Source organism: Nuphar pumila, chromosome 5 (genome assembly GCF_984573655.1).
Source record: "Nuphar pumila chromosome 5, dmNupPumi1.hap1.1, whole genome shotgun sequence".
NCBI lineage: Eukaryota > Viridiplantae > Streptophyta > Magnoliopsida > Nymphaeales > Nymphaeaceae > Nuphar > Nuphar pumila.
Window position 1 is genome coordinate 137944666 of NC_143253.1, and position 11049 is coordinate 137955714.

Below are 11049 nucleotides of genomic sequence, written 5' to 3' on the forward strand. Positions count from 1 at the left end.
CAAAATGGTTTGACCAAAGTTATGCAATGTTACAACAGGTACATCATAAATGGTTATCGAATCCATACAAAAGACTATGGTGTAAATAAGTTAACGATGAATAGTGGTGTGTGCGTCAAGGGTAACAGCTACGGTGAAAATGAACATGACTATTACTGTGTTATAGAAGAAATAATGAAGTTGACTTAGGCATAAATAATAGGGTAACTTTATTCAAGTATCATTGGTTTGATCCTACAGCAATAAGAATCAACAAAGCCTCAGGCATTGTGGAGGTGAATCATAAATCAAGGTTTGGAATATATGAACCATTTATATTAGCCTCGCAAGCTCAACAAGTTTACTATACTTCATATCCGAGTATAAGGAAGTCAGATAGAAATGAATGGTGGGCAGTTTGCAAGGTGAAGTCTAAACTATACCCTGAGTATGATCAGTTACAGGAAGACAAGTTAACTGAAGAGAGTGATTACTATCAATCAGATGATATGTATGACTTCTCTTATGGTCACGATGTTGCATATGGTATACATGTCATATCTCCATTGTCCGATGGCACATGCATGAAAGAATGTTATCCAAATGATATACCAAGTAGATGGGCGGCCAATGAAGAATAAGAAGAAGATGACGAAGAGGAGGAGGAGGAAAAAGAAGAATATGAAAGTCAAACAAGTGATGAGGAAGCATTCTCGAGCTAGTGAAATACATCTTATAATACATACCTCTATTTGATGTGAATGATTTGAATTATTTGAATGTATTGAAATGTATTGCAATGACTTGAATGTATTGTAATGTTTGAATGTATTTCATGAAGTTATTTTCGATTTGATTATGTATCTTTGATAAGTATAGAGTTATGATTTGAATGTATTGCAATGATTTGAATGTATTGCAATATTTGAATGTCTTGCATGAAGTTATTTTTTATTTGATTTGAATATCTTATGTTTTAATGTATTGCAATATTTGATGTGAATGATTTGAATGTATTAAAATGTATTGCAATGGTTTGAATGATTTGAAGGTGTTGTAATGTTTGAATGTATTGCATGACGTTTTTTATTCTTTGATTATGTATCTTCGATACGTATAAAGTTATGATTTGAATATATTATAACGTGTTTGAATGATTTGAATGTATTGCAATATTTGATGTGAATGATTTGAATTATTTGAATGTATTGAAATGTATTGCAATGATTTGAAGGTATTGCAATGTTTGAATGTATTGCATGACATTTTTTATTTGTTAGAATATGGTTTATGGAGGTTACAGTGGTCGAGCACCCAGTGATAACCAATCTCAGCCTTCATCTTCACGGGCTGCTTCAATAGGTATACCATTTAACTAATTGTATACTTGATTAGTTTAAATGCGCATTGTGTGAATTTCTAATTCATTTTTCTATAAATAATGTTTCGCATGCACATGACCCACCTACACCAGTTGTTCATACAAGTCACGAGACAACCCTGGATGCAGGGTCTTTTTAGTCTGACACACGATGACTCATTCAAATTATGTATATCGATAATCGACCATAAGTATTTCATTTTCACTTATCCTATATGTATCTTATAAATATTGTATATTGATAGTTAATGTGTACCAATTCATGTGCAGTGTGAGGTTCGAGCTACAAGAAGTAATACGAGAGATTAGGCATTCACTAGTTCAACATCTACCAGGACCGGTCGCTTAATGAAAAGAGTACCCAAAGAAGGTGTTGGACAGATTGTGGTCTTCATTCATGGTATACAATTGTTTCTCATTATTAATGTGTTTCATATTTAATTTTTTATTATAGTCATGTCTACTAACTTTCTAAAATTATTTGTAGGCTTTAAATCGCTTCGCGACTACGATGGAGGAGCGGGACACGAGGAAGGTGTGGCAGAAGGTGGTTGTGATTTGTAGACATGTTGCACAATATGAAGACTGCAGCAAGAAAAACATCTGACGGGATAGATGATCCACTGCAGTGGAAGGGTCATGGCACTCCTACTATCAGGTCAGATGTTTGGGATGCAATGTGCGACAAGTGGGCAGGGCATGAATTTTGAAACCACTCAGCAAAGGCTGCACAAAACTGAGCGAATATGCCCGATGCCCATCTACACATAGGTGGATGTAGGACTTTTGAGAGCCACCTGAAGAAAATGGTAACTCATCAATATAGATATTGTCAATTTTATAAGTGTTATTGCATACCTGTTAAATAATTTTTTATCATTTAACTTCGCAGGAAACAGAAAAAAGAGGCATTATGCCATACAAGGATGTGTTTGTTGAAACACATAAATGTAAGACAACGGGAGAGTTTGTATCAGAGAAGGAGAGAACGACAATGATATGTATTTATTATATTAATAAACATTATAATATACAAGTTATCATAAATATTATTAATTATTAATCCATATTGTAATCAATACTTTGTAGAAGTTATACGAGCAACAGATGGTAGAGCGATATGGAAATGACTCCACTCAACATTCGCCTTTTGATCCTTCAGCATGGGTGACTGAAACAAGTGAACCCAAAAAGGATCGTGTGTTTGGGTTTGAGAGTAATATGAACACATCACTAGTCATTGCCTCCTCCAGTCATGTCTCTCAGAGTTCTTTCGTCAGCATCAACTCCAAGCATCCGACTGACCCGCCTAATTTTTGAGATGGTGTCTGCCAACTTGTTAAGGACACAATGCATGACTATTTATATAAAGCAATTTCCGACGTTGTCTGTAATGAGTTGTGCAGCTTTTTTCGGGACAAGAGAACTTCGTCTGCAGGTGTCTGTCAGGTGTGAAATGTTTCATGTCATTTGTTTCATGTTGTTAGATTTCAAGCTAGTATATGCGTGATTTCATCACATATGAGCATGATTTCATCACTATGAAAGTTTGACTCCCTTATAACACGTATATGCATGATTTCATCACTATTAAAGTTTTTTTACTACATTAGGACACATATAAGCATGATTTCATCACTATGAAAGTTTTTTCACTACCTCAGAACACATATATGCATGATTGAATCACTATGAGAGTTTTTTGACAACCTTAGAACACATATTTGCATGATTGAATCATTATGATTTTTTTCCTGTCAGCCTTAGAACACATCTGAATTCTGTTAATACCCTTCACTTTATTGCTAGCTAGACTATGTGTAATTCACTCATGTTACTTTGATTGCCTTAGCTTAGGTGCATTGCATATAATTTATTTTATTATATTTTGCTTATCAATACTAACCTTTCTTTTCTCTTGTAGGATGCTGGAGATAATCAGCGTAGAGGAGCTGATGGAGGCATGGATAAAGGGGCATATCGAGACAATGAAGAAGGTGACGCACAAAATCTTAGCGATGATTAGATTCATGTGTTGAATTTGATGTACCTTCTTGTTGTTTCAAAAGAAACTCTTTGTAATTGTTCACTTGTAAATAATTAAAACTTGGTAAGGATTATAGTGGATCGATAAATTGTTTGTAGTTGCTTTGTATATGTATTTTTTATGTGTACTTTGTTTTTTATTCACAAGATATATAAATTGTATGACGTGTATTTTTTTCTCGATATTTATATTTTAAATAATTTGTTTAATTTTTTTTATTTTTTACGACGGATTAGCGACATATATTATCCGTCACTAAAGGACAAATATTTATCCATCACAAAATTGAATTGATCGATATTTTTTACGATGGATTATAATTCATCGCAATTCTGTCGCTATAATAGCGACAGAATTAGCGACGGATTCATATCTGTCACAAACCCAAATCTCTGCAGATTAACGACGACCTTGCAACGAATAATAGCATTTGCTAATTCCTCATAATTTAGCGATGAAAGTAGCGACAGATACGTTCTGACGCTAATTAGCGACTAGAAATTTATGATGAAAGTTATCAGTCGCTATTTTATCACTAATTCATCGCTAAACTCTACAACGAGGGATTGACGACGGATTAGCGACAAAATGCGGCCGTTGCTAATCCACAGATTTCTTGTAGTGTGTCGTCAGCATCGGCGTGTCTTGTGCAACCGACAAGGGGAAGTGAAAATGGGCAAGTTGTGGGGCCCCCTCCCCTTCTTCGTCCTCTTTTTTTGGGGGGGGGGGCTAGGGGTTGATTGTCGATGCAGGCTCGTCCAGCATACGCTTGTTGGTCGGATTTGTCTGATCGATCCGTCTCCAACCCACCAGATAGGTCTAGCCAGTGGGATCCACCGTTGTTGGTGGAGAACCCTCCTACGACCTCTCCCCTCCTTGATTTCCCTATCTCCCTCACCTTGTTCCTCTCTTTCGGCCATCCAGAAGGGTTGCCTGAACAAGATAGCATCAGCCTGGCTACCAATTGGGGCACTATCGGGAGAAAATTTGTCAGACGAAGCAGTCTTGCAGAGCCCCCTCCTGCCGACAGGAGCCACACCAAGCATGCGCCAGGCTGACGATGGAGAAAATGACTGACCCTCTCTCTCTCTCATTTGAGCAGCTCGGCCAACAACCGATTGGTGACCTAACCATCGATTGGGGAATGATCGATGAGCCACCATCGGCCTTCCCTGGTTGGCATCAGTCGTGGTTGTTGTTGGCTACCTCCTCTAGAGGCCTGCCATGAGATGTGGGTGTAGTGGGGATTCCTAACCCTAACTCCATCCCACCTCTCCTTCTTCGTCATGAGAGACCCACTCACGATGAGTGGGTGGGAACCACATTACTGTAAAACTGGTTATCACTACCTGGTTCACCCCAAAAGCCTCTAACCCCCCTTGATTCACATATAGAACTTGGTTATGTTAGCTAGAACCAGTTTCCAATTTAATCCTAGACCTTTCTTTCAAGTCCAAATCAGACCCACAATGACTCAAGTAACCAAAAAATCTATTTAAACCAAACCGATCCTACCTATACCCATCTAACTACTTACCAAGTCTAATCAAATTCTATTCAAAACCATCCACTTACTTCTTTAGGATCCAACTCAATTTGGGGTCCAAAATTAACCCAAGCCTTAACCCCACTCAATTTATATTCAAACCAAGACCAGACCCAAAACTTGCATGTCCTAAGACCCAATCCTGTCAGGGCATGTGAGATTCTCACGCACCTAGTGTTTGACCTCGAAAGTAACAAGGATCGGTTGCGGCAGTAGTTTTCAGAGAGCCCTTCCTTGGAGGACAAGGCAAGTTTGAGAAGGGTTGATTGTTATGAATTGTTTCATATTCCACCTTGAAAAGTTATTCTGGATTCAAATTCGCCCAAGAGACTCAGTCAAGCAAGGAGTGGAGGACCCTCAGGATCTGAATTCTTATTTTTTGTTTTTTACATTTTTTAAGACTCTTAAGTAGATTTTATAAATAAGTGTTATTATCGTTAATGAAATAAGTAAAGCATATAGTGAGTGGATTTTATTCTTCACTGTGGTTCATGTTTTGCCTAAGAGATTGAGTTTCTCCTTTTTACACATTTATTCATTTCACGCAGGCTGACAATATTGATTGTCTCCCTCCTACCTTAAAACAACAGTAGGTCAGTCGTCCTTTCAACTCTTTTCATTTTTCCTTGCCTTCTTTTTTGTTTAGACAACTTAAAGCACAACTCATAAAATTGATCCTTTAAAAAAGTAAGTTTAACCGGCCTCACCTGTTAAAAACCCAATGGTATAGTTGTATAACTGGCAGGATTCTGCCAAACCCCATCTTGCCTTTCAAAATAAAATTAAAAAATAATGGCTTCTTTTCTTTGCTCCCAGCTTGCTTACTTACCAAGACTGACCTCGTGAATCACATTGACCAACTCCCAAAACCAAAATGACTAAACTAACATTTTATCCGTAATTGGGCATATAGTCCCTGACGAGTTTTACTGTTTGATGGATCTGCCATGGTCCATTGAGGATGTCGTAAAGGGCGTAAAGGGTATTTCACTAAAATTAATCCCCTCCAGGAACATGTGGTGAGGAAAATAAACAAATTGCGTCTATTTATGTAATGCGTATGTGATTCTTATGCTGCAGGAGTTTGCACTATTTCCTCTTCTTCTCCTACTCCTTGTGAGCTCTGCAGATCCAGACAGAGGAAGACGGAGAAATGGCGGAAGCTGCAGCACCGGCAGCTCAGCCTTCTAGAAAGCGCCAGATAAATTTCTATGCCTATGCTTGCGCTTTTCTCGCTTCCATGACTTCCGTTCTCTTGGGTTATGGTAATTTCTTCATCAAAGCACTTCCTTTTTTCTTGTTTTTCTCTTCTCTTTGTCTCTTTTCTGTTTTGCTTTTACTTTGATGAAGTTCTGGAGTGCTTTTTCCACACCGGATGCACATAAAGGCGTTGCCTTTCCTACTTGGGATGGAAAAAAGAAAATCAGAGAAGTTCAATTCTTTAATGGGCTATGTTTCGTTCTCTTATTTTTTCCTTTTTTCACTTTAAATCAGTTAAAAGAAACAAGAAAGTTCTTTGTTTCAGACATCATGTTTTCAGTAACCTGGAATTTTTGAGTTTGTAGAGGTGACGTTTTTTTTTTTTTTGCCCTCTCATAGGTAGATAGTAGATACCATTGTGGTGCTTTCAAGCGGCTGTAGTAATGAATAAGTGTTTCTTTGATACGTTTACCTACCTCTTTCGATCGTTTTTTGTCCCAATGTTCCTATCCACTTAGAAGTGGATAGTTAGATCTGTGGGTGCCAATCGACTCTAGAGTGAGGAGCTAGAGATGTATAGAAAATGACCTTTCCATTTGTTTTGAAGAAAGACGGAATCTGTACAAGATATATGACATAAAGGAGGTCCGGCTAAAGTGGAACGGAAAAAGATGAGTTTGTCATTAAATAGAAAGGAAAGAAAGAACTCTCATGGTTGAAAAATCTGTACATTCTACATTATAAACAGACGAGAAGCAGGATTATATCGACCTCTCAAACGGACACTTGGCTACGTTGTGTTGGTGAATGGTACCAAGTCCAATAAGAAAAAAAAATACCTGACAAAAATTAAAGAAAACCAAGTTGGAAATGGCGGTCTTCTTCTCCTTGCGGTTACTTAATGATGACCAGCTACATGACAGTTATCTATTTTTTTCTCCAGATATTGGTGTGATGAGCGGAGCGATAATATTCATCAAGAAGGATCTCAAGATCACGGACGTCCAAGTGGAGATAATTGCCGGAATCCTCAACGTCTTCTCGCTGATAGGAGCATTGGCCGCTGGGCGGACGTCCGACTGGATTGGCCGGCGTTTCACGATCGTGCTTGCCGGGGTCATCTTCTTCGTGGGGGCGGTGGTGATGGGGTTCTCCCCCTCCTACGCCTGGCTCATGGTGGGCCGGTTCATCGCCGGCATTGGCGTCGGCTACGCCCTGATGATCGCCCCAGTCTACACCGCCGAGTTGTCGCCAGCCTCCACCCGGGGTTTCCTCACCTCGTTCCCGGAGGTCTTCATCAACTTGGGGATCCTTCTCGGTTACGTCTCCAACTATGCCTTCTCCAAGCTGCCCCTCCGTCTCGGCTGGCGGCTCATGCTGGGCGTCGGAGCCGTCCCTTCCGTCTTCATCGCCGTCGGCGTCCTCGCAATGCCCGAGTCGCCGCGGTGGCTGGTCATGCAGGGCAGGATCGCCGACGCGAAGCGGGTGCTGGAGCGGACCTCCGACACGCCGGAGGAGGCGGAGGTCCGGCTGGCGGACATCAAGTCGGTGGCCGGGGTCGTGGAGGAGGGCGACGTGGTGGTGTCGGTACCGAAGCAGCACCACGGTGAGGGCGTGTGGAAGGAGCTCCTCCTCCGGCCGTCTCCCCACGTCCGCCAGATCCTGCTGGCGGCCGTCGGTATCCACTTCTTCCAGCAGGCCTCGGGGATCGACTCAGTGGTGTTGTACAGCCCCCGCGTGTTTGAGAAGGCTGGGTTCAACAAGTCGAAGTCACTGCTGGCCACCGTGGCCGTGGGTTTCACCAAGACGCTCTTCATCCTGGTGGCCACCTTCACGCTGGACCGAGTAGGGCGGAGGCCGCTGCTGCTGACGAGCGTGGCCGGGATGATCATGGCGCTCTGCGGGCTTGGGTCGGGGCTCACGGTGATCGCCAACCACCCTGGCAAGGTCGAGTGGGCCATAGGGCTGGCCTTCGCGTCGATCCTAGGATACGTGGCGGTATTCTCCATAGGGATGGGGCCCATCACGTGGGTGTACACGTCGGAGATATTCCCGCTGAGGCTGCGGGCCCAGGGCGCCAGCCTGGGCGTGGTGGTCAACCGGACGACGAGCGGGGCCATCGCCATGACGTTCCTCTCACTCTCCAAGGCCATCACCATCGGCGGTGCCTTCTTCCTCTACGCCGGTGTCGCAGCAGCAGGCTGGGTCTTCTTCTACACCTTCTTGCCTGAGACCAAGGGGAAGACGCTGGAGGAGGCCGAAAATCTCTTCAGGAGGAAGGAGGAGGAGCCTGCTCTTGCCGCCGCCGAGCTGCAGTTGGGGGAGGTGCAGAAGGGTAGCGCCGCTGTAAATTCGGAGAACAGCAGGATCTGAGACCGAAAGGGAGGCATTTTGGTGTTTTGCTCCAGAGTGCATGACGTGGCATCGAGAAGAGAGGGGAAGGCTTTACTTTAAATTTGTTAAAACATGTAAAATGGTGGACCGATCCGATCATATGATCCAAAATAAAGTAATTTGACTCATTATCCATAATTGTTCACAGATTGTCATCAAACGATGGACATTTGAAACGTAGCATTTGAGTACGGTCCAAACAAATGTTGGACTTGGGATGGCCCACACAGTGAAGGGTGCGGTGGGAAGTTTGATGGAGTAGATGAAGAGGCCGTGCTAAGCCTATCGTTACTCAGTTCAATAGTTGAGCACCGTAGGCTTTGCGGTAGACTATATGTAATTGTTGACAAATCCCAATGGCTAGAGATACTTCATATGCTTTATGTTACCTGAAGGAGGCAGAATTAACAATTTAAGTTAAGGTGAGCACAAATGCACAGTAAACAACAATAATTTTTATGACAATAAATTATAGTAGCAAGTGCAAAAAAAAAATTTGAGAAACTTTGGTCGAAACTAAATAACATGTTTTTGGTAATAAAAAATTTTATTTAATAATTATGATTCAAAAACCCAATGACTCGAGAATCGGCTCATCCATTAGTGACTCGTGACTCGGACAGGTCAAAACGTTGATTCGTTTGGGTTTTGTTTAACTTTTAATTTTGTATAAAATTAATATATTATTAGTAAAAAATAACATGATTTCTTCTCAAATCATTAAATAAATCAAATAGCATTATGCTAAGTTACAACTAAGCTATGTCTAGTCATTTATTAGCAAGAAATCGAAGTACCAAACAACTAAACTTGTATCAAATAACTAAATAATATCCATCTCATTAAAATCCTAAATGTTAATTGAGAAAAAACATAAAATCCTAAACTTAAATGCTAATCGAAACCCTAATTCTTATATCATCAATTATTCACTTATGTCATTCAAGCATGTAGAATCGTGTTTAATGTCAATTAAAAAATACAAAAATACCTACATTAAGTATTCATCTTATTTAAAAACAAAATTAAAATCTAAATGCTATTAAAAAAACACAAAACTCTAAAAGCTAATTAAATATTCATTCTATTTAAAAAATAAAACTAAATAAAAAACTCAATCCTAGCAAATATCATTCATAGTTTTCATACATAAACTAATTGAAACAAAAAATAATAAAACTCTCAAATTTTTAACTAAAATCAAGCATGTGGATCATGTATAATGCTGTTTAAAATGATAAAAAATAACTAATTAATATTCATCTCAATAAAAACCTAAATGCTAATTGAAAAAAAATACAAAAAAACTAAACCTGAATGCCAATTGAAACCCTAATTCTTACATCATCAATTACGCATTTATGTCCTAAACACAAAAGAGAGAGAGAGAGAGTAGACCTCGTGTGCGTTGTCGCAACTTTGTGTGTGGTGTGTTGGACGACTGTGTTGTTATGGGGTTAGACTATTAGAGGAAGGGGGCACAGAGAAACTTAGGAAGTCTAGAGAGAGATGGGGGCTGAGCTTGCCATTGTGGGTGATGCGGATCCGACGATAGAGTCGATCCACAATATGAGATTCAAATGGATCTCCACGCGTGGAAGCTAAAAGATATAACAGGAGAGTCTGAACAAGACTCAAATGCCTTTTGATTCGAGATCGGAACACTCTGTTTGGACAGATAATGCAAACACAAAAAAGATACATAATGAGCGCAACTTTACAGCGGATCTGAAATCATAGATTTTGGATATGTGATGACCGAAATATGATGGTCTTAGAGGGATGGATAGACAAGACACCTGATACCTATCCAATGACCAGACCGTCAACTTGGAGAAGGTTTTTGACCCCTTTGTCGACTAAGTTTGGAAAAACTCAAAACAGAAAACTTAAGCGAGATTGTATTAGCTTTCCAACAAATCAAAAGTTGTGAATTTTTTAGAAGTCCATTGAAAGTTATGATTAAATTATGCTGCACTATTTTCAGAACCACAATGTTCAGAAGACTTTCCCAGGATTTCCAATGAAATTCAAAGACTTTCCCAGGAATTCCATTTTCAAGCACTTTTCTAATCATTTTCCAAATACATCTCAATTTTCCAAGGCAAACATCATATTTTCTCAAACTTGCATTTTTTTGAAAATTCCATAGCACATGCTTGATTCTCTGTGCATTCTAGAAAAATAGAGCATAATTTGGATAATTTAACTTAGTCAAAGCATACATTTGATCCTTGGTTCGATTACCCCTGGTAAAGGCGCCAGGAACGGTTGAACCTCGTACCAACAGGCGGATCCCATTCCACGGAATTTTCCCACAATTTTTCAAAACAGAGGCGAGTAATTTTCAAAACCAATTTTCAAAACTTTGGTCTAGTTTGACTCGCAGAATCATTTCTTCTCTCTCGCAGAGGGAGGAAAAAAATTTGCGATGATAACAATGACCCATATACACTCACTTATAAGCAAGGTTGGTGAAACTACCCCAACATCTCATAGAGA

General features: G+C 40.1%; 1 protein-coding gene across 1 annotated transcript; it reads left to right on the top strand.

The window, feature by feature from the left end:
* Positions 1–6029: 6029 nt before the first annotated feature.
* LOC149838977 (polyol transporter 5-like) lies at positions 6030–8682 on the top strand. The gene is made up of 2 exons (XM_090006907.1): positions 6030–6218; positions 7097–8682. The coding sequence occupies exons 1-2, from the start codon at positions 6107–6109 to the stop codon at positions 8524–8526; spliced, it is 1542 nt and encodes a 513-aa protein (XP_089863033.1). The 5' UTR covers positions 6030–6106; the 3' UTR covers positions 8527–8682.
* The last annotated feature ends 2367 nt before the right edge of the window (positions 8683–11049 follow it).

What these genes read in the sequence shown, in the direction of transcription:
- LOC149838977 (XM_090006907.1), top strand. Translation starts at nt 6,107, where the DNA reads ATGGCGGAAGCTGCAGCACCGGCAGCTCAGCCTTCTAGAAAGCGCCAG. An exon ending in TTCCGTTCTCTTGGGTTATG is followed by an intron (nt 6,219 to 7,096) that starts GTAATTTCTTCA and finishes TTTTTTCTCCAG; the next exon opens with ATATTGGTGTGATGAGCGGA.